The following is a 21,835-nucleotide window of genomic DNA, read 5'->3' as shown; positions in this document are numbered from 1 at the left end:
TAATCTATAATCTATAATAATTGATAAAGCAAATTTTGTATTGTTTTTTGGTTTTTTTATGCTTTTTGAAAGCTATCTATTTAACTACTGGAAGATTTGTTACACTGACCACTTAAATGGAATCCTCATAAATTTCTCTACCCATAAAGTTTTGGTTCACAATTTCTCGTTCTCTTATGTGTGATTAATATCGTCCGCAAATGGACGACCACAATAATTCTGAATAGAAAACATAATATTTACCCTTGTTATTTTGTAATTACTATACCTATTGTTCAGCGTTAAAGGTTTTGAGACTTGTCATAATTAAGTTATTATGTATGCATAAAAAAATAAACATATAACTGCATAAAACTATAAAATAGTCAAGTACAGAGGTTCAAATTTTAGTCACAATACCATTTGCAGCTTGCTTCTGTTAAAATACTAAGTCCTTCATCCACAGCGAACATTCTTATTTACTTATCGTTTGAAAGTTTAAAAGTAAATCTAAGTTGTCGGATAACAAAAATCGTTTTCCTTCATTCAAAACAAATCACCTTAATTACAAATACTGTATTTTAGTATAATATAAATACACAAATAGGTAGGTAATCTAGACAATCTAGTATTTTTCGGACAGGTTTCAACTTAGGGGGACCATTGCTTCACCAAACGTTTTGGTTTAGGCTCTTCTAAGACGCATTCCCGAAGTCGAGGGTCTTTGAACACCCCCCCTAGGAGTATTTTTGAAAATGTTTAATTTTTGTACAATGTTTCTGAAACTCGGGAACTGGGTAGTTTGAAGGTCGGTGATAAAATTTGGCGTCTTGTGTCGAGACCGTAGAAGCCGTTTTTCCCTGTAATTTGGGGCTTCAAAAGTTCAAAATATACATTTTTTTCGGTTTTTTCGGCATGGGCACTAAGATTTGGGCGCAACAAACCGTTTTTGTAATTAAGTATTATAGAAGACTTTGCGCCGAATCGATGGGTTCCGAGATCGACATTATGCGACTTGTGGTTCGGGAGTTATGATTTTTCGTATGTTTTTTGTACTTAGAAAATTACGTAGTAACATGTTTTTTGGATTTTGAATTTTCGATCGATCACTATGAAACTCGAAATTCTGGTATTTTAGCGTACGAAAATTCAAAAAGGGTCTATGGTCGAAGTACCTACGACCATTATTTCACCCATAATCTGAGAAGCAAAAAGTTGAATAACACATAAAGTTATTTTTCGTATAACCATACGTTTCCTTATGGTATACGTCCGTTTAACGTTTAAAGTAATAATTATTTTGAACTTTTTGTTTATATGCCACTTGAACAACACGTTTTCGTAAAATCTAAATTTAAAACTTACAAAGTACCCTACGGGGATCAATTTTACCTCTTATGATTTTTGTCCTATCTATGACGGTTTTCCCGGGAAACAGCTAGAAAACGCGATTTTCCGAATTACGAAATTGTCAATTTTCCCGGTAAACCGATGGCCGAATGAACATTTTGCATAGAGGTCGATTTGTTCTCCGAGGGATTCTACACTAGGATCAGTTTTTCATTTTTCCAAAAAGTCATTATTTAAAACTTTTATTTTTTAAAAGCCATTTGACGTATACGATGTTTTTAAAAAACCTAAATAACACGTTTTTGAAAAATCTAAACTATAGAACTTACGAAGTATCCAACGGGGATCAATTTTATCTCCTATGATTTTTGTCCTATCTATGACGGTTTTCCCGGGAAACAGCTGGAAAACGCGATTTTCCGAATTACGAAATTGTCAATTTTCCCGGTAAACCGATGGCCGAATGAACATTTTGCATAGAGGTCGATTTGTTCTCTGAGAGATTCTACACTAGGATCAGTTTTTTATTTTTCCAAAAAGTCATTATTTAAAACTTTTATTTTTTAAAAGCCATTTGAAGTATACGATGTTTTTAAAAAACCTAAATAACACGTTTTCGAAAAATCTAAACTATAGAACTTACGAAGTATCCAACGGGGATCAATTTAATCTCTTATGATTTTCGTCTTATCTCTCGCGATTTTCCCGGGAAACAGCTGGTAAACATTATTTCCCAAATTGCGAAATTGTCAGTTTTCACGGTAAACCGTTTTTGCATATAATTTTGCATAGAGGTCGGTTTGTACACAAGTCTTAAAACTCATTTTAGGGTAAATAGATGATAAAGATAATGTTATTTTATATAATGTATAATAATATATTATAATATATAATTAATTGATAAAGATACAAATTCCATTCTGATACTTTTTTTTGTGGAAGGCCTACATAATTACGCTACTGCTAGTATTAATGTTCTGATGGATACAACTAAAAAAATTATTATGTAAATTATTTTGTAATTTTTTTAAAGTTAGAATTGATAAGCGGTAGTTACGTTTTAAGCTTTTTTAAACAGGGATTTTCGTAATTTTTTGTTGGCAATACCGGTTATTCGAAAAAACTTTTTTTATTACGGGAAATTTGTTTTTCTAAGGTTGGTACACCGATCTCCCGAAATTTGATTTTTGTGATATCTAGCTGTTATCAAAATCGGGAAATCTGTACCAGCCCCTCTGTACGTCTGTACTACAGTAGCCAACAACTGTTAATTGTTTTAAATCACCGCTGAAGAAGTGTAGGCACTGTACTCTTAAAGTCTGTACGTAGTAATATACTGTGAAGTAGTCTGTTTACCTATAAAAAAAATAATTCCTTGACTGTTACAGACTATTTAAGCATGGTGACATGGCTTCAACGACTAATACTACTGCCTACTATAGTATTATTCTGTAAAATTTAAGTTAACTCAATATTTTTTTAAATTTTCACAACAATTATCATAACACCCATAACATATTATAATATTTGTTTAATCTATAAGACAAGTACCTATATGATATGTATACCTAATATTTTTTGGTTTAACTAATTAGATAACTAGTTAGTGAACTGGATCTCTGGTTAGACAATCAAATATGTTTATTTTACTAATGACAGAAAACGCAGTATTCAGCCTAACCTAAGGTATGTTTTATCATCTTGTTGGCCAACCTTAATGCCCAGTGATATGGAAAAATTAAACATGTAATTTTCCAAACTCTTACATCTGTACAAATTACAAATTTTATTTACACTTAGGTTAAAAATAAACATTAACACAAAATAAACACTATTAACTTATCGTATTATTATTATTATAAATAATAACCTAACCTATACACTTATAGAACAAGGTTTGAGTAGTGAGTACTTATGTTCTAAATAACATGTCAAGAGAATAAAAAAAATAGTTTATTTTTATGTATAAACATTTTTTTTTTTTTTTTTTATAACAATACATTGTAGGATTACATATAAAAATAATAAGCACATGCATTTTGAATGAAGAAAGTTTGTTAAAATTATTTTAAACACAATTACATCTTAAGAAAACAACTTATTTTAATGTCACAAGGGCCAAGCTTTTTTCAAAATTTATATTTTGCATACATGTCATATCTATTATATAAAAATAAGTCCGGTTTTCCTCCCTGACGCTATAACTCCAGAACGCACGAACCGATTTCCACGGTTTTGCATTCGTTGGAAAGGTCTTGGGCTCCGTGAGGTTTATAGCAAAGAAAATTCTGGAAAATTCAGGAAAAATTCAACAGAAAAGTGGGGAAATCGTTTTTCACATACAGCGCCATCTATTATACATAGCATGTACTTCAAACCAATAGCAACGGTGCGTGATAAAGTGTGTGACAGATATTATTATTCTCTGCTCAGTTAATTTCATTTAAGCTCAGTGTAAATTATGTGGATCGTGCATTTGAAGTTAAATTCAACACTCTGTCCATAGTCCAAAATGCCTAGAGAACGACGTGCGAACATCGGCCGCCGCACAAGACATGCAAGCCAGCAACAAGTCTATTCAAGAACTTAAGAGAAGAAAGACAAAATATAATAAGAGAAAATGACCGATTGAGACATCGCGTGAGCACACGAAGATCATTGGCATCATACAATCGCTTGGCATTCCAATATGATCCCACTGCGAACTACATTGATGATGAAAATTTGGATATTGGACGAATGACGACTATATGCCGATATTGCAATGCGGTAAAGTTCAAAAGAGAAACGGTTGGATTGTGCTGCGCAAGTGGAAAAGTCAAACTGGATCCATTACTTACACCACCACAGCCACTGAAAACATGTTTGATGGAAGTGATCCCGATTCCAGCCATTTTCTTCAACACATCCTTGAATTTAATAACTGCTTTCGCATGACTTCCTTTGGAGCTAATATCATTCGAGAAGGCGGCTTCATGCCGACTTGCAAGGTAAAAGATACAACACACATAACCAACACATAATTGCAACACATAACAACTTCATATACACCACACACTACACCATCACACGATTTACAATGTATTCATGAACAAATTTTAATGATTATTTGCAATTACAGATACAAGGTCAAATATATCATTTGCATGGTTCAATGGTGCCAACACCAGATGAACCGCATCAATTTCTGCAAATATATTTCATTTCGTCGATGGTGGATCAGCTGAACGTGCGGTGCAATATACAGGGAGCACAACAGTTAAAGAGACGAATTATTGAACAGTTGCAAGCATTTTTTCACGCTAATAATGCTGTGGTTAATATGTTCAAAACAGCATTGGAACGAATGCCATCGGATACGCACAAATTTGTCATAAAAGCGGATTGTACTCCAACAGGTGAACATGTGCGAAGATTCAATGCACCCACCGTTAATGATGTTGCTGCAATTATTGTTGGCGATCCAACTAAATCACGAGACATTGTCGTTCAGCGAAGAAGCAATATCATGCATCGTGTAAACGAGACACATCGTTTGTACGATGCGTTACAATATCCAATCATTTATTGGCAAGGGCAAGACGGATACGACATCACGTTGAAGATGGTCGATCCAATTACAGGTACAATATTCACACACTAATTATTCCATTATTACTTTTATTGGTTTCCATTAACAATTCATTTAATTTTGCATTTTCAGGAGTATCAACGAATAATAAAAATCTAAGCGCAATGAATTACTATGCGTATCGTATGATGATTCGTACACATGAGGAGAATGTCATTCTGAAGTGCGGTCGGCTATTCCAGCAATTCGCTGTCGACATGTATGTCAAAGTCGAGACCGAACGTTTAGCGTTCATCAGATTCAATCAGCCAAAGCTACGATCTGAGGACTATATACACTTGCGTGATGCTATTCATTCAGATGGTGATGTTCAGAATATTGGACGACTGACGATTCTCCCATCAACTTATATCGGAATCCCACGCCACATGCACGAATACGCTCAAGACGCTATGACGTACGTGCGAAATTATGGAACTTCGGATTTATTTATTACGGTCACATGCAATCCGAAGTGGACGGAAATTGAAAGCGAGTTGGAACCGGGTCAAAAACCGCAAGATCGCCATGACATAATCGCCAGAGTATTTCAGCAAAAACTCAAGGTTATGATGGATGTGCTTACTAAGTATCGAGTTTTTGGTGACACACGTTGTTATATGTACTCGGTGGAATGGCAGAAATGAAGTGGATGACATCATATCAGCTGAAATTCCTGATCCAGTCACTGATCCCCGTCTACACGACATTGTGACGACACAGATGGTGCATGGACCGTGCGGTGCATTAAATCCATTATCGCCTTGCATGGCTGATGGAAAGTGCACAAAACGATATCCGCGACCGTTAGTTGCTGAAACAGTCACAGGAACGATGGATATCCAGTTTATCGTCGGCGTTCAAAAGAAGATAACGGTCGAACTATCAAAGTTAAAGTTCAAAATCAAGAGATTGAGATCGGAAATGAATTCATTGTACCATATTGCCCGCTGCTATCACGAATTTTCGAAACACATGCAAACGTTGAGAGTTGTCATTCGGCCAAATCAATCAAATATTTGTGCAAGTACGTCACAAAAGGCAGCGACATGGCTGTGTTTGGTATTGCGTCGGAAAATGTGAATGACGAAATCAGCAACTTCCAAATGGGCAGATACGTCAGTACTAATGAAGCACTGTGGCGATTATTGTCATTTCAAATTCATGAAAGATATCCCACAGTTGTACATTTAGCAGTGCATTTGGAAAATGGCCAAAGAGTTTACTTCACTGAGGCTAATGCGGCACAACGAGCTGAGAGACCACCATCGACAACATTGACTAGCTTCTTTGCAATGTGTGAAGCAGATCCATTCGCAGCGACGCTGATGTACGTTGAAATGCCCAAGTATTACACTTGGAATCAATCAACAAAGAAATTCCAACGTCGCAAACAAGGAACCCCAGTTCCAGACTGGCCACAGGTGTTTTCAACTGATGCACTAGGTCGTATGTACACTGTTCATCCTAGAAACGATGAATGTTTTTATTTGCGACTGCTGTTAGTAAATGTACGTGGACCGAAATCATTTGCGCATTTGAAAACTGTGAATGGCCACCAATGCCAAACATATCGAGAAGCATGTCAACTATTGGGTTTGCTGGAGAACGATTCTCATTGGATTTAACACTTGCAGATTCAGTTGTTTCATCAAATGCGTACCAAATACGAACGCTGTTCGCAATTATCATCACCACATGTTTTCCTTCACAACCAATTCAGTTATGGAACAAATACAAAGACGCCATATGTGAAGATATCTTGCATCGCTTGCGTATTCAAACGAATAATCCTGACATCCAAATAACCGATGAAATCTACAATGAAGGATTGATTCTGATTGAGGATCAATGCTTGACTATTGCAAACAAGCTACTGATTGAAGTAGGAATGATTGCGCCAAATCGATCGATGCACGATGCATTCAACCAAGAATTAAATCGAGAGCTGCAATACAATGTTGATACATTGCAGGAATTCGTTAGAAATAATGTTCCGTTGCTGAATGAACAGCAAAAACAAGTATACAAAACATTAATGCAAGCGGTGGACAATAATACTGGTGGTCTATTCTTCCTGGATGCACCTGGAGGAACAGGGAAAACATTTGTCATTTCATTGATTTTGGCCACTATTCGATCAAGATGTGACATAGCTTTAGCGTTAGCATCATCTGGAATTGCGGCGACTCTTCTAGATGGCGGTCGTACTGCACATTCTGCGCTTAAGTTGCCACTCAATTTAAACACAATTGATACTCCAACGTGCAATATTCCCGATCCAGTGCAATGGGAAAATTGTTAATGCAATGCAAGCTCATTGTTTGGGATGAGTGCACAATGGCACATAAGAAATCACTTGAAGCACTTAACTTCACACTGAAGGATCTTCGAAGAAATAACAACATCTTTGGCGGCTTGATGATATTGTTGGCAGGCGATTTCAGGCAGACGTTGCCAGTAGTTTCCCGTGGAACGCCTGCAGATGAATTGAATGCTTGCCTAAAGGCATCACCTTTATGGAATAACGTAAAAACATTATCGCTAACCACTAATATGAGAGTTCAACTTCAAAATGATCAAAGTGCTGCACAATTTTCCAAACAATTGTTAGATCTTGGAAATGGAAAAGTCCCAGTTGATGCGACATCTGGATTAATTACTCTTACCAACGACTTTTGCCGATTTGTAGACACTCAATTAGTTCTTATTGAAAATGTTTTCCCAAACATTAGTGAGAATTATAAGAATTATGCTTGGTTAAGTCAACGAGCAATTCTTGCAGCAAAGAATAATGATGTCCACGCACTGAATTTCACCATTCAATCAAAAATTGCTGGCGATTTGGTGACATACAAATCCGTTGATTCAATACAAATCCCGATGATGTAGTAAATTATCCAACGGTTTTTTGAACTCTCTGGAGATACCAGGATTTCCACCACATAACTTGCAACTGAAAGTTGGTACAGTTATTTTGATACTGCGTAATTTGAATCCACCGCGACTTTGCAACGGTACTCGACTTTCGGTAAAGAGACTTATGCCGAATTTAATTGAGGCAACCATTATTAACGGAAAGTACGCAGGTGAAAATGTATGTATTCCTCGAATACTAATGATTCCGACTGATCTTCCGTTTGACTTCAAACGATTGCAATTCCCAGTTCGCCTTGCGTTCGCAATGACAATTAATAAGTCGCAAGGCCAATCGCTTAGTGTTTGCGGGATAAATTTGGAAAATCATTGTTTTTCACATGGACAGTTATACGTTGCGTGTTCACGAGTTGGGAAACCATCCGCTTTGTTTGTGTTAACGTCAGACCAAAAAACAAAAAATGTGGTTTACCAAAGAGCACTACAATGAAACAATTAAATAACACTTCATTTTAGTAGGTAATTGAAATGAATTTATTACTGTTGTGAAATGAAATAAATATTTTCCTTTTCAAATATATAACAAAAAAAATTTTTTTTCTTTATCTTTTAATCACCAAACGAAATGTTACATAAAACGAATCTGGTGGCGAAACGGAGTTCGCCGGGTCTGCTAGTACTTCATAATTTTATTTTATACTTAATAGTTAATACTAGGTTATTATACTAATATAATAATAGTTGATTCTGTTCATCTGTTGTTTAAATTTCGTATTATTTGTTTCGTACGTTAATATGTCAAAATCAAATGTGCAGAAGCAACTAACCCAATGGGTGTTGAAAAAAGGTACAAAACGTTCTGTTGATGTCATTGATGACAATTCAGAATTGAAATCTAAAAAAAATTGTACATCTGACAATAACAGTACAAATGTCAACTGTCCTCTGTTTTCAAATTCATTTTCTAATAAAGAAGAATCATCAACAACATTCCCAATCAATAATGAGCCAACAGCCACTATAAGTAAGAATATTGATATAACTAATGATACATATAGTGTAGACATAGGTAATTTTTTAAGGACATCTGATAGCTTATTAACTGATCATGTAAAGGCTAAAATTATCAATATGGATAACATACCTTCAAATGATTTTATTTATCCATTTACTTTGAATATCAGAAACGGTAAAAGTATTAAGAGATCATTGAGAAAAAACCATTTTGAACAATACAAATGGCTGACATATTCTAACTTAAAATCTGGTTTATTCTGCAAATATTGTGTTTTATTTATTGTCAAAGGTGGTAAGTATAACACAATAACTTTAAAAAAATTTGTTACTGAACCTCTTACTAAATTTTCAAACCTAACTGGGAAAGATGGAGACTTAGAGGTGCACAACAATAATAAGTATCATATAAATGCCATACAAATTGCTGATGATTTTTTGAAAAATCTTATTAATCCAAAACAAGATGTGATTAATTTAATAAACAATGATAGATTATGTCAAGTTCTTGAAAATCGAAAAAGACTAATACCAATAATACAATCCATTTTATTCCTTGGTCGCCAAAATATACCATTTAGAGGGCATCGTGAAGAAGGTAATATTTTAGATGATAGTGTTTCCTCTGTTAACATGGGCAATTTTCGTGAACTTCTAAAATATAGAATACTTGGTGGTGATTCTACTTAAGAAAATCATTTAACAACTACTCATTCAAAAGCAACATATATTAGCCCTGTAGTCCAAAATGAATTAATAGATTGTTGTAAACAAATAATAACCCAACAAATTTTAAATGAAGTAAAAGAATCAAAATATTACAGTATTTTATTTGACGAAACTACTGATATGAGTCATGTTTCTCAAATGAGTCTTATTTTGAGGTATGTTAAGAAAGGTGTAATTCAAGAAAACTTTATTGCATTTATTGATTGTCATACATATATGTATGGTAAAAATAAAACAGTTGATTCTAATGAACATAACATCCAAGATACTACTCCTAAGACTGTCATAGAACCAAAATTAACTGGTGAAATTTTGGGCAATACTGTTCTTAAGGTATTGAAACATTTTTCTTTAGACCCTCAATACTGTGTTGGAGTAGGTACAGATGGATGTTCTGTAATGGTATCTTCTATCAAGGGAGCTATTAAAACAATACAATCAGTTGCTAAAAATGCTGCACGTTGTTCTTGTGCTAATCATGCATTAAATTTAGCCATTTCTAAATCATCAACAGTTCAAAGTATAAGAAATAGTGTTGGTCTTGTAAAAGAAATTGTTTCATTTTTTAATATGTCTGCAAAAAGAAACTTTGTTCTAAAATCAGTTTTAAATGGAAAACCTCACTTAAAAAGTCTATGTGAAACGAGATGGAAGGACCGCCATGATAGCATAGCAATTTTTAAATGTTCAATGTCTGACATTATAGAAGCCTTGACCAATATATCAGAATGGAATGAATTAGATTCATCATCTAAAGCCAAAACTCTTTTAACAGCTATGTGTACATGTGAATTTATAATTTCAATTAATGCCCTATCTAACATATTAAGTGTAACAGCTCCTATAAGTAGAATACTTCAAGGCATTGACAATGATGTATTAGCTGCATTTGAATGTATTAAAAATGTAGTAACTATTTTGGAAAATATGCGTACAAATTGTGATACAGTATTTAAGCAAATTTTTGAAGAGAGCTGTTCATTAATGAAAAACTTTGAAATTGAAGTAAAAACTCCAAGGTTATCTAAACGTCAAACTCAACGTTCTAATCACCCATCTGAAAATACTGAAGATTTTTATAGGGTGTCTCTATTTATACCATTGGTGGAAAATGTATTAGAAGATTTAAAGTTACGGTTTTTAAGTAAACAAAACCAGACAATAACAATTTTGAGTCAACTTATACCAAAATTTATTGTAGATGTAAATGATGAAAAGATTGACTCAATAGTATCAATTATGAAAAATGGTTATAAATTTGATGATGATTTATTAGAACTATTGGAAGAATCACAATTAAAATCAGAAATACAACTATGGAAAGAAAAGTGGAAAACAATAAAAAATGAAGGTAATTATGTAATAATAATTTACTATGAAATAATTATTTATGAAATTATAAGCTTTAATTGTGTTTCAGGTGGAGAAGTAATAAAAGATGCATTAACAGCTATTGACCAATGTAGTGGTATACTGTACCCAAATATTAAAAAAATGTTATATATAATTGCTTGCTTGCCTATTACTGTTGCCTCTGCTGAACGTAGTTTTTCGACACTAAGAAGGTTTGATCATACTTTTTTCATTAAATTTAAACTAATATAACACAACATTTACATTTATTGTAATATTGTATTATACTAATGAGTTTAATCACTTTTATTAGCTTTACCGCATATCACTGATAATTTTTAAGTATAATTTGAATTAATTCTTCATAGTAATTTTCTTATCTGCTATAACTGGCCAATTTTATACCATGTCCAAATAGTGATTTGCTTATTTGCTTATGCATGATAATTTTATTATTTTGTTATGCTTTGCTTTTTCAACTTAGGTTAAAACTTATTGGCGGTCAAGTGGGGCAAGATCGTTAGTTGGATTGGCTTTACTAAATATACACAGGAACAGGGACATAAAAATAGATGAAGTTATTGATATGTTTGCTGCCACAAAAAAAAGAAATATTGACTTAATAATATAATTATTTTTTTACTAATTGAACTACTTTACTACCTATTGACTGTTTATTATTTTATATTATTATATTGTTTTTAGGATTATAACTGTATACAAGTAAGAATCATGTCTAACAACGAATAAAGTACCTATTGCATTAAAATTTCCTTAAATTGTAACAGTGAGAGATTTTTGACTTTTGTATTTTGCCCCCCCTGAAAAATTATCTCAAATACGCCACTGTGATCCACCAGAGTTAGAGCGAGCACCTTCACGTCACCCAGATCAATAGTTTTGTCATTTGGACATAGAATATTTTTCACAAGTTCAATTAATTGGACTTAGAATAATTTTTAAATAAAAACACTTAAAATAATTTCGAGAGTTTTCATTATTTCAAAATAACCTTTCCGATTCGACATCAATTCAACTGATTGTACGTGGCACGTTACAAATTTGGCGCAGTCGGTAGGATTCTTTCAAATAAGAATTCTTTGGTCGAACAATTTTATTTTTTCGAACTTAGAAAATTTTCGGGAAAAATATTTTTTTTTCCACTTCGAAAATTTTTCGAAAAAAATTAAAATATATCAACTTCAAAGAATTTACGGAGGCACATTCGGCAACGAATCACTGTTGAAGAAGACAACTGCAGAACGTCAACTTCAGCGACTCCGAAAGAGGAAAGAATCAACAAGTAACACCACGGCTCAGCAATCAAGAAGAATGGAAGCATCGACTCAAACCATCGTTGTGTAAGCATAATTTTTTTTTCTTAATGTAAAATAATTTTAAGCGTCTAACTCTGTTCGCGTCTCCTTTGGAATTAAAAACTCCATCGTATAAGTTACTTTTAATTGTGAAGGTGTATATATATATTTCCCGTTAAACATTAAATAAAATATCTTGATAAAATTAAATAAATAATTTAAGTAAGGAAAAAATTTAAAATAAGCAAGAATTAAATAAAATAAAAAAAAAAAAAACGCAACCATTAAATAATTTTAATATTTTAATATTACACTTAGAATATTTTTTTACGCATAAAAAAAAATTTTATTAATAATAATATAGTACAACTTTTATTTTAGTTATAAAATATATAAATATTTTTAATATAAATAATTTTTTCGAGGAACAATTAAATTAAATTTTATTTTTTAAAAAAAAAGATAAATAATTTTTCAGGGAAAAAATAATAATTTAGAAGTTTTAAAATAAAATTTTATAATAGCAGAAAAATAGATTTTTTTTTTGGAAAAAAATATATTTTTAATATAAAAGAAAAGGAAAATTATTTAATTACTTTGAATTTTTTTTATTATTACGGAAATTAAATTATTTATTAAAATTAAATATTTTTACAAGAAAATTATTTTTTTTTATGCGGAAAAATTTTTTAAGATAAATATCGTAAGAATAGTATAAAATAAAAAAAAAAAGAATATATTATTAAATAAAAAAAAAGAGGAATTATAATTAAGGGGGAATATTTTATTTAGAGAGAATTATACGTGAGGAATACGGAAATAAATATTTATTGAATAAAAAATTATTAGTGGATTATACGTCAAGGAACACGAAAAAAAAAAGAGAGTTTATTTTGTGAATTAAAAAGAATATTAATTGAGAATTTTATTGAAGGCAGTTAAGACCTTATTTATTGAATTATTGGGAAGGCAAGTAATAAGTCCTTATATATTGAATTATTTTAGGCTGAAAAAGTGCCATATTTTAAAAGTTGATGAAAGGAATTATTTTGGGGCGGATTTGAGCCATATATATTGTGAATTAAATAATTGTGAATTTTATTGGGCCGAGAAGAGTCGTATATTGAAAAAATAGTTGTGAATTTCATTGGGCCAAAAAGAGCCGTATTTTGTGAAAAAATAATTGTGAATTTATTTAGGCCGGGAAGAGCCGTATTTAGCGATTTTAATAATCGGAGATTTTATTAAGCAGAAATAAGCCGTGTTATAATTGAAAAATAATTGTGAGTTTTATAGGTAAGAAAGGCCTAACGTGTTAAAAAATTACTTGACGTATATTGTGAATTTTAGAGAGGATAAAAAAATCTTAGAAGAAAAAAAAAATAAATTAATGATAAACTAATAATTGGGAAAAATAATAAGTTGTGTAAAACAAATAATAATAAAAAAAAAAATAATAAATAACAATAAATAATTTATTTAAGAAATAAAATATAATTAATTTAAGCTATAATAAATGAGTATAAAAATAAACGTATGAATAAGGAAAAAGAAGAAAATAGTTATAGTGAAAACGATAGTAATAGTTCGGAAGAGGAAACAGATACAACAAAAGAAATCGGAACTCAAGTAGAGTTAGATAAAAATATTGAAGTAGATAAATTAGTAAACATAAGTATAAATACGAAAGGGGGTAGCGACTCTACACAGGGAATTAATAAGGAAAAAACAACAGGGAAAAGTTTGTTAGATACTACTGACTACTGTTAAAGAAGACTCGAATACAGGATTAGAACAAAGATTAATAGGGTTACGTAGTACACCAAATTTAATCCATTCAGAATTAGGACCAGTGAAAAGGAAGCAAAGAACAAAAATGTCTAGTGTAAAGGCTACAATTGAGCAGGTCACTGCTATGATACCAATTTGCGCCGATGCAAAAGACGTTTGTTCGTTCATACGGGCATGCGATTATGCATGTGAGGCCGTAGATAAAGAAACTATACCCTTATTAGTGAAATTTATTAATACTAGGATTACTGGCAAAGCGTTAGAAGTATGTCGGTATAGGGAAACTAGTGATTGGGAAACCATTAAAAAAATATTACGGGGGGCTTTTGAACAGCAATTGTCACCACAAACATTACAGATAGGATTAAATTCTGTTCGTATGAAAAATGACGAAGATGTACTAACTTATACGGGTCGCGTAGAACAATTGTATTATAATTTATGTATTGCAACTTTGGCGAATAAAACACCGGAAGAATCGAGAATTTTGAGGCAAACTTTAAAAGATCAGGCTTTAGCAATTTATATAAATGGGTTGAAAATGGATTTACAAACAATATTACGAGCTAGGAACCCAGAAACGTTAGAACTGGCAATGCAAATGGCTAGGCAGTTGGAAATCGAATTTAGTTTTAACAAAGAATTACAAAATAACGAAACTAAAGTAAATCAGAACGGAAATAAAAATAATAACGGAGATCGTTGGTCAAATAACTATCAGGGAAATAATCCAAATGGACAGAAATTCGGTTATAAGCAAAATTATAATCGTAGTCAGAATAGACAAGGTCCTAATAATTATAATAATGTTAATCGTAATAATAATTTTAATAATTTTGGTCGCAATAATAATAATAGTAATAATTATCCGCGTAATAATAACGGTCAATATGATAATACTAATCGGAGACAGCAAAACAATCCCGGATGTTATATTTGCGGCAGAACTAATCATGTCGCTCGCGATTGTCGTGGTAATGTTACACAGGTTGCGCGTCGAAATAATAATAATAATCCGCAACCGCAAAATAATAACGCACGACAAAATACTAATAATAATTTTAACAATAATTCGGCACCAATAACTTGTAGTTATTGCAATAAGATAGGACACGATAGTGTTAGCTGTTATAGTAGGCAACGGGATGAGCGTAATAATGCAAACCGGACGGGAAACGGTCAAGTGTCGAACGGGAACGGCGTCCGTTCGATCAACCAAATAACGGCCGTAACGGAGGAATTATCACCCAATGATGTTTCACCATCGTATCAGTAATTAATGAAAATCATGTTACATTTCAATCACCTAACTTTAAAACAAATACAGCAAATCTTCTTTTAGACACCGGTAGTGAAATCAATTTAATAAAAATAAATTTAAAAGGCATTAATGATAAAATAGTAACTACCATAGGCAAAATTACAATAATATTAATATTAAATAATAATAAAATAAAAACGGAATTTCATGTGGTCGATAAGGAATTTCCAATACCGCGAGATGGAATTCTAGGTCACCACTTCCTGTTACAAACTAACGCGATAATAGATGTTGCGAATAATATATTAACTATAAATGATAACACTCCGTGCGAATTAAATAAAGATAAAATATGTTACACATTAAAACCGCGAACGGAAACAATAATATCTATACCAATAGCTGATCCGATAATGGAAAATAAAAATATTTTAATACAGAAACAAGAATTGATACAGGACGTATATTGCGCTAATATAATAAACACGGTAAAGAACGGAAACACGGTGATAAGTATACTGAATTTTCTGAATTACCAACAAAACATTTATGAGGACCAATTAAAAAAATATTATACGACAATGACATAGAATATAAATTACACACGAAATAACTGTAGTAAATGACAATAACGATCGCGTAAATAAAATAAAAGTTTAATACGTAGTGACCATTTAAATAATGAGGAGCGTGAAACAATATTAGAAATATGCGAACATTTTTCCGATGTATTTCATTTGGAAAACGATTATTTAACATTTACTAACGCCGCGGAACACGTAATAGAGATACCCGCCAATCAGCCACCTATATATAAAAACCATATAGATTACCACAGGCACAGCAAAGGAAAATTGAACAACAATTAATTAAAATGGAACAAAATGATATCATAGAACGATCTATGTCACCTTTTAATGCACCTTTGTTGCTAGTAAAAAAGAAATTAGATTCATCTGGTAAAGATAAATTTCGAATAGTAATTGATTTTAGGGCACTCAACGAAGTAACTTTAAATGAATTTCATCATTTCAAGATTAATTAATAAGAAGATTAAATCTAAAAAACAGTATGATAAGAAGGAATTTAGCGAAGATTTAGATGTGAAAGATTTGGTATTATTGAAAGACAAAACCCAGAAAAATAAATTAAGTCCATTATGGAAAGGACCTTTTGAAATTTTAGAAGTTTTGGATACCGAAAATGTAGTAATACAGAGAGGTAGAAGGAAGGTGACTGTACATAAAAATGATGTAAAAAGATATTATGAAAAAGACAAACTAGACAAGGATGATTAGAAATCTAATACGAAAGTTTAGGTAGAAATTAAATATAATTAAATAATTATTAAATAAATAAGGTAGATAAGACTTAGAGTGTAGTTTAAGATTAAGTATTTATTTTTAGGGAGAAGAAAACAAATCATAAATTATCTATACGACATGATTAAACGAGAAAAACATAACGTTACTACTACTTCTCTTAGAAGGGACGAAACACCTAGTTGCTTAAAGTCGCATATGGAAAATGCTAATAAGAAATTGAGCGAACCATATTCGCAATCGGAATTAGAGCGATTTACAAAAAACATTTCGGTTTATATACATGACGTTTATGAAAAAAACGACTTGAGAGAACAATTTTGTATAGTAATAAACACGATTGGTTAGACGTAATGCCGGAGGCTGACGAAATGTTAGAACACGATAGGAAAAAATATAGGAAAGAAATGAAACGAATGGTGATGGTAAGTCGTAAAAGAAGCGACAGAATGGACCAATTGTTGAAAATGTATGAACAGAAATAGATAATAAAAAAAAAAAAAATATAATAAAAAAAAAGTAATAATATTAAGTATAGATATAGAGTATAAATGTATAATAAGTAATAGAACAATAAAATAATATAAGTAATAAGTAATGAAATTATAGGTTAATCATTATGACGGTAAAGGGAGTAACGACCCATGAAGAAACAATAGTTTTTTATGAAGTAAACAATAGTCGTGTTGAACTTCAACGAACGACTTGGGGAACAACGGAACGTATAACTTTAGCTTTGAATGATGAGAACAACACACGGGTACATATTATGAACCTAGGGTGTATATTCTCCATAAAACCTACGACTATTGTATTGAACAACACTTTAACAAAAATTACTATTGACACAATGTGCGAGATAATATTGAAAACAATAGGATTAGACAATGAAAAATTCATATCGTTTCCGAAAAATGTTAGACACCTAAGTGTCATACACTCAAAATTACTACATAAGACCAACATAACTAATCCAACATCGCAGACAATTTCAACTACAATAAAACCTATCATGACAAGTGAGCATGACTATAACTTAACTACACTGAATAATTTCGAGTATAACAAAATACAAATAATACCAATTACGAAATAATATCGCAAATAATTACAGCAAACTTAACAACGGTAGAACCCACAAATGTAACAAATGTAGTAAATGAGTTTGACTATGGCGATATCACGTTAGATACCACAGAAGGAATAGAGGATAAAACAAATATAACTAATAAAATAATAAAATAATTATTAATAACACCAACACACGATTCGTAACAAATCTAGAAAATCCTAAATTTAAAATACATTATTATAATTTTATAATATGTGTAGGAGTAAGCATTCTAATAATGACCATTGTACTACTAATTATTAGTATACACCATAATTTTAGATGTGTGAACAGATACAGATACAGATATGTAGTAAACTTAATACACGAACAAGGAACAGAGTTAAACACGATGAGGGAAACCAGTATATAAAAAAAAAAATATAAAAAAAAAATTAAAAAAACATAAATAAAGATAGTAAATCAGATTTATTTTAGTATTAAGATACACATGTAGTTAGTTTTAAATTTTACACTAATAACCAAAAAGTACTATAAGAGTTAAACTATATTATAGGAGCCGACAAATTGAAGTAATTTATCTGACAACGGAGGGGCATAGGCGCATAGTGCCATTGGTGGAAAATGCACAATTAGACGTAGTTCCTGAATTCGGGTTGGAAATAAAAGAAACAGCAGGAGGACGTCTGGTGACTCTCCGGTTAAATAAGGGAGATGAAATGTTGGGGGAAATGCAGTTGTACACATATCTGGGGTGCATGGAGTTTGAAAGAAACCCTATGTACTCGCACATATATGGTGCACATAACGAAATCTGCTGGGATTGGCATGAACCACATGAAACGCTGTCAGAGGAATCGGTACTCTGCAAATGTTTTTTGGACGAATTCCGATGTGAAGGAAACCGAAGGATACATTTGACACCGATAACGTATGAAAGGCCGCACATGTGGTTACCCACCATGAACTTGTTGGGAAGCGTGAGCTTTTTTGCTGGCAGAAGGAATTTAAAAATCAGATTCCTTAAAAATGTGGGTAGAAAAATAAAACACCAAAGACATTACTTCGTAGTAGGAGACAGGGGGATTCCCGCCTGCTTTGACCACCATGTGCACTCTGCCTTATGCCTTACCCGATGAGTCCTCACGTAATAGAGCAATCCATTGCAACTTTGAGATCAGACCTCTTTGAGAATCATACAAAGCGATGAGCCCTATACAAGCCCTATGTGCTGATCATGAAAAGAGAAATTCTGAGGACAACGTCGAGGGGAAATTTTTAACAAAATAATTGTAAAATAATTGCTAGTAGTATTTAGTTAGAATTAATAAGATAATTTATATTTAAGTAATAAAATAATAAAACGTAACATGACCTATTAAATTAATTAAGGTAAATATATGTCTAATTAGCATATTATTATATAGGTTTTTGTGTATAATGATGGTGCAAGGACAGTCGCCATACACCATAGAAGAATTTAAAAATGAAACAAGTATATTTTATGAAAACCAAGGTGAAATCAGAATAATAAGAGCTCATTGGGAGCTCGTAACTTATATACCGTTAAGCGACTATGATTTAAGACATTATCAATTAGAATTAGAAATTAGAAATATGGACGAGCATTGTAAGGGAAATATGACCGATCGGGAGATGTGCTCCAAATACGACAATGTATTAAAAACAACTTTTAATGAAATATCCGTCCAACGGAAACAAATGTATGAATCTATTGGTAGATATTTGAACCCACCACCCTACGTAGTGCTAGAGTGAAAAGAGGGTTAGTAAATATAATAGGTTCGGCAATGAAAACTTTATTCGGAGTTTGTGATGAGGAATGTGCGGAGGAAACTTTACGACACATAGACATAGTCGAAGGTACCAACGAACGCATGATACATGTTATAAAAGACAAGACCACTGTAGTCAAATCTTCAATTGTAGGAATAAACAGTGCTTCAACTGAACTAAACCGGTTATATGACGAATTAAAACAAAAGCAACTAAGTCTAGAGACAAACATAAAGGCTCTAGTAAACAATACGTATACTTTAAAAACCTTGTTACTTTCAAATAGAATTTTCAGTATATTTACAGCGTTAATGACACAATACTCTTACGAAACCCAACTTTAAGCGCCATAATAACTGCGGCTAGGACAGGTGTTTTACACCCCAGTTTAGTAACAACGCGAGAACTTGCAGCGCAACTAGTAGAAGTAAAATAAACCTACCACTTAACTTGAATTTACCAATGGGAACATTGCCAAGCGAAATACACGAATTTACAAAAATAACTAAAATTGCAGTATTTTATAGTGGTGATCAAATAGTATTTCTGATCAAAATACCGTTGATAACGGAAACTCAATTGACTTTATTTAAAATCATACCTATACCACATCCTGTAGACATTGATCGACCGGATAACAAAACACATAGTATTGTATTGAAACCGGAATACCAATATGTAGGAATAACTAAAAATCGTAGACAATTTACAACATTTACTGAAACAGAATTATTACACTGTACCGAAACAGAAACCTTTACTATTTGCCCGGAACTCCAACCAATACAACACGAATCAAAAGAACAACCGTGTGAAATTTCTTTATTTAAAAATCCAGACCAGTTACCACAAAATTGTGAATCAGGAGTAATCATTATTTCTAAAAATATATACCACAACTTAAGTATGCCAACACATGGATATACACAACAAAAAAGATACATTAACAATTACGTGTCAGGAATACAAGAACCATATATAGAAAAAATTAAAATCAAGGATAATTAAATTAAATCAGGAATGTAGAGCTTATGCAGAACATGTAGTGCTAAATCCGACAAGGGAAATCAAAACGAAGTATTTCACAAATTTCATACCTAAGATCGGAGTAGAGAGTATATCGTATAAGATCAATAACAGTATCAAGGACATTAAAATAAAAAAGTATAGACATAAGTTCGACTCACGCAAACTCGATAACGTACACGAAATGGCCCACTCACTAGACGATGTAGAAAAAAATGATAGACTAGGAAATACTTAAACAATCCGGAGTGGAAGTACAAAGTAATACCAATTCATTAATGATGTATGCAATTATGGCATTGTTAGTATTCTCCATGTTTCTTTTGGCGTTTATATACATAAGTTATAAATGCAAACTGACCACTATGAGGGCCATAGGCCGCCATCGAACAAGAACTATGGATAACGATATAACGAATAAAAAAAGAGGAGTCATACATGTGACGTCATCGGCAAAGGGGAATGGGGTTAAGGAAAAGCTACTAGGTGACACACCAGATAGACTAGCCCTAAGTAATATGCCTCCCTTACTAAAAGAACAATAAAAATGTATAAATTGAATATATAAATTTTATAAAATATACAGGGCCGGCTCAAGGTATAGGCGAGCTAGGCACCTGCCTAGAGCGGCACTTTAGCAGGGGCGGCATTTTTAAAATTTACTCATACATTTTTTTTATTTCTATCGGTGTTATTTATATAAGGAAAATATTTAAAAACATTTATTTGTGAAAATCAACTTACCTATACAAATATACAATAAAATACTTCAATAATAATTATTACATGATAATTGTAATTAAATAATAATTGTAAATACACGATATTACATAAATTATAATGTCGTGTCAAAGTTTGTAAGGCTGATCCGATGGAAAACAAAACCGTTTTCTAAGTTCAAACTTGTAAGGCAAGTACAGTCGATGCGGACGCACTCGCTTTCCAGTTGAGACATGTAAAATCGTGTTACAGTTTTGTTTTATATTAATTAATCGCATCGGCGGCATTTTGTACATCGTATTTCCGTATACGTATAATTTGTATATTCTATCTTTTTATTTTATCGTGACTCGTGTTCGATTGTTGACGGCTGACGCTCATTAACAATTGGAATTTAGTTGATTTCTTAAGTAAGTAAAATACTATCTGCACATCGTACATATTTATAAAAATAATGATCTAATGACCAAATATTAAAATTTATGTTTCTATATAAATGTTGTAATACATTTTAATTTCTTACATATTTTAAACTTACTTAACTTATTTATTTTTAGAAAATATTATAATTCCTATTACCAAGTAATATATTAAAGTGATTTAACTAGATATATCCTG

The 21,835-nt window shown here is 32.0% G+C and overlaps 4 protein-coding genes across 4 annotated transcripts; all 4 read left to right on the top strand.

Moving 5' to 3' along the window:
* The first annotated feature begins 5,352 nt into the window (after nt 1-5,352).
* Nucleotides 5,353-7,244, top strand: LOC126552591 (uncharacterized). Its single transcript, XM_050207302.1, has 4 exons — nt 5,353-5,528; nt 5,581-5,721; nt 5,769-6,535; nt 6,577-7,244. Exons 1-4 carry the CDS (start codon nt 5,353-5,355, stop codon nt 7,242-7,244), a joined length of 1,752 nt encoding a protein of 583 aa, XP_050063259.1.
* A 35-nt stretch (nt 7,245-7,279) lies between these two features.
* LOC126552590 (uncharacterized) lies at nt 7,280-7,831 on the top strand. The gene has a single exon (XM_050207301.1). The coding sequence runs from the start codon at nt 7,280-7,282 to the stop codon at nt 7,829-7,831; it is 552 nt and encodes a 183-aa protein (XP_050063258.1).
* A 788-nt stretch (nt 7,832-8,619) lies between these two features.
* LOC126552103 (zinc finger MYM-type protein 1-like) lies at nt 8,620-9,532 on the top strand. Its single transcript, XM_050206590.1, has one exon. It carries the CDS (start codon nt 8,948-8,950, stop codon nt 9,518-9,520), a length of 573 nt encoding a protein of 190 aa, XP_050062547.1. The 5' UTR covers nt 8,620-8,947; the 3' UTR covers nt 9,521-9,532.
* Nucleotides 9,533-9,744: 212 nt separating this feature from the next.
* Nucleotides 9,745-11,755, top strand: LOC126552102 (uncharacterized). Its single transcript, XM_050206589.1, has 3 exons — nt 9,745-10,910; nt 10,980-11,124; nt 11,396-11,755. Exons 1-3 carry the CDS (start codon nt 9,776-9,778, stop codon nt 11,541-11,543), a joined length of 1,428 nt encoding a protein of 475 aa, XP_050062546.1. The 5' UTR covers nt 9,745-9,775; the 3' UTR covers nt 11,544-11,755.
* The last annotated feature ends 10,080 nt before the right edge of the window (nt 11,756-21,835 follow it).

This window comes from Aphis gossypii, chromosome X (genome assembly GCF_020184175.1).
Source record: "Aphis gossypii isolate Hap1 chromosome X, ASM2018417v2, whole genome shotgun sequence".
NCBI lineage: Eukaryota > Metazoa > Arthropoda > Insecta > Hemiptera > Aphididae > Aphis > Aphis gossypii.
This window is presented reverse-complemented; position numbering and strand designations above follow the sequence as displayed.

Bases quoted from the DNA above. Each gene is read 5' to 3' on its own strand.
- LOC126552591 (XM_050207302.1), top strand. From the start codon at position 5,353: ATGACGTACGTGCGAAATTATGGAACTTCGGATTTATTTATTACGGTC. The intron at 5,529-5,580 runs GTATCGAGTTTT...GTGGAATGGCAG, and splicing joins ATGATGGATGTGCTTACTAA to AAATGAAGTGGATGACATCA. The intron at 5,722-5,768 runs GTGCACAAAACG...AAACAGTCACAG, and splicing joins CCTTGCATGGCTGATGGAAA to GAACGATGGATATCCAGTTT.
- LOC126552590 (XM_050207301.1), top strand. From the start codon at position 7,280: ATGGCACATAAGAAATCACTTGAAGCACTTAACTTCACACTGAAGGAT.
- LOC126552103 (XM_050206590.1), top strand. From the start codon at position 8,948: ATGGATAACATACCTTCAAATGATTTTATTTATCCATTTACTTTGAAT.
- LOC126552102 (XM_050206589.1), top strand. From the start codon at position 9,776: ATGTATGGTAAAAATAAAACAGTTGATTCTAATGAACATAACATCCAA. The intron at 10,911-10,979 runs GTAATTATGTAA...ATTGTGTTTCAG, and splicing joins GAAAACAATAAAAAATGAAG to GTGGAGAAGTAATAAAAGAT. The intron at 11,125-11,395 runs GTTTGATCATAC...TTTTTCAACTTA, and splicing joins AGTTTTTCGACACTAAGAAG to GGTTAAAACTTATTGGCGGT.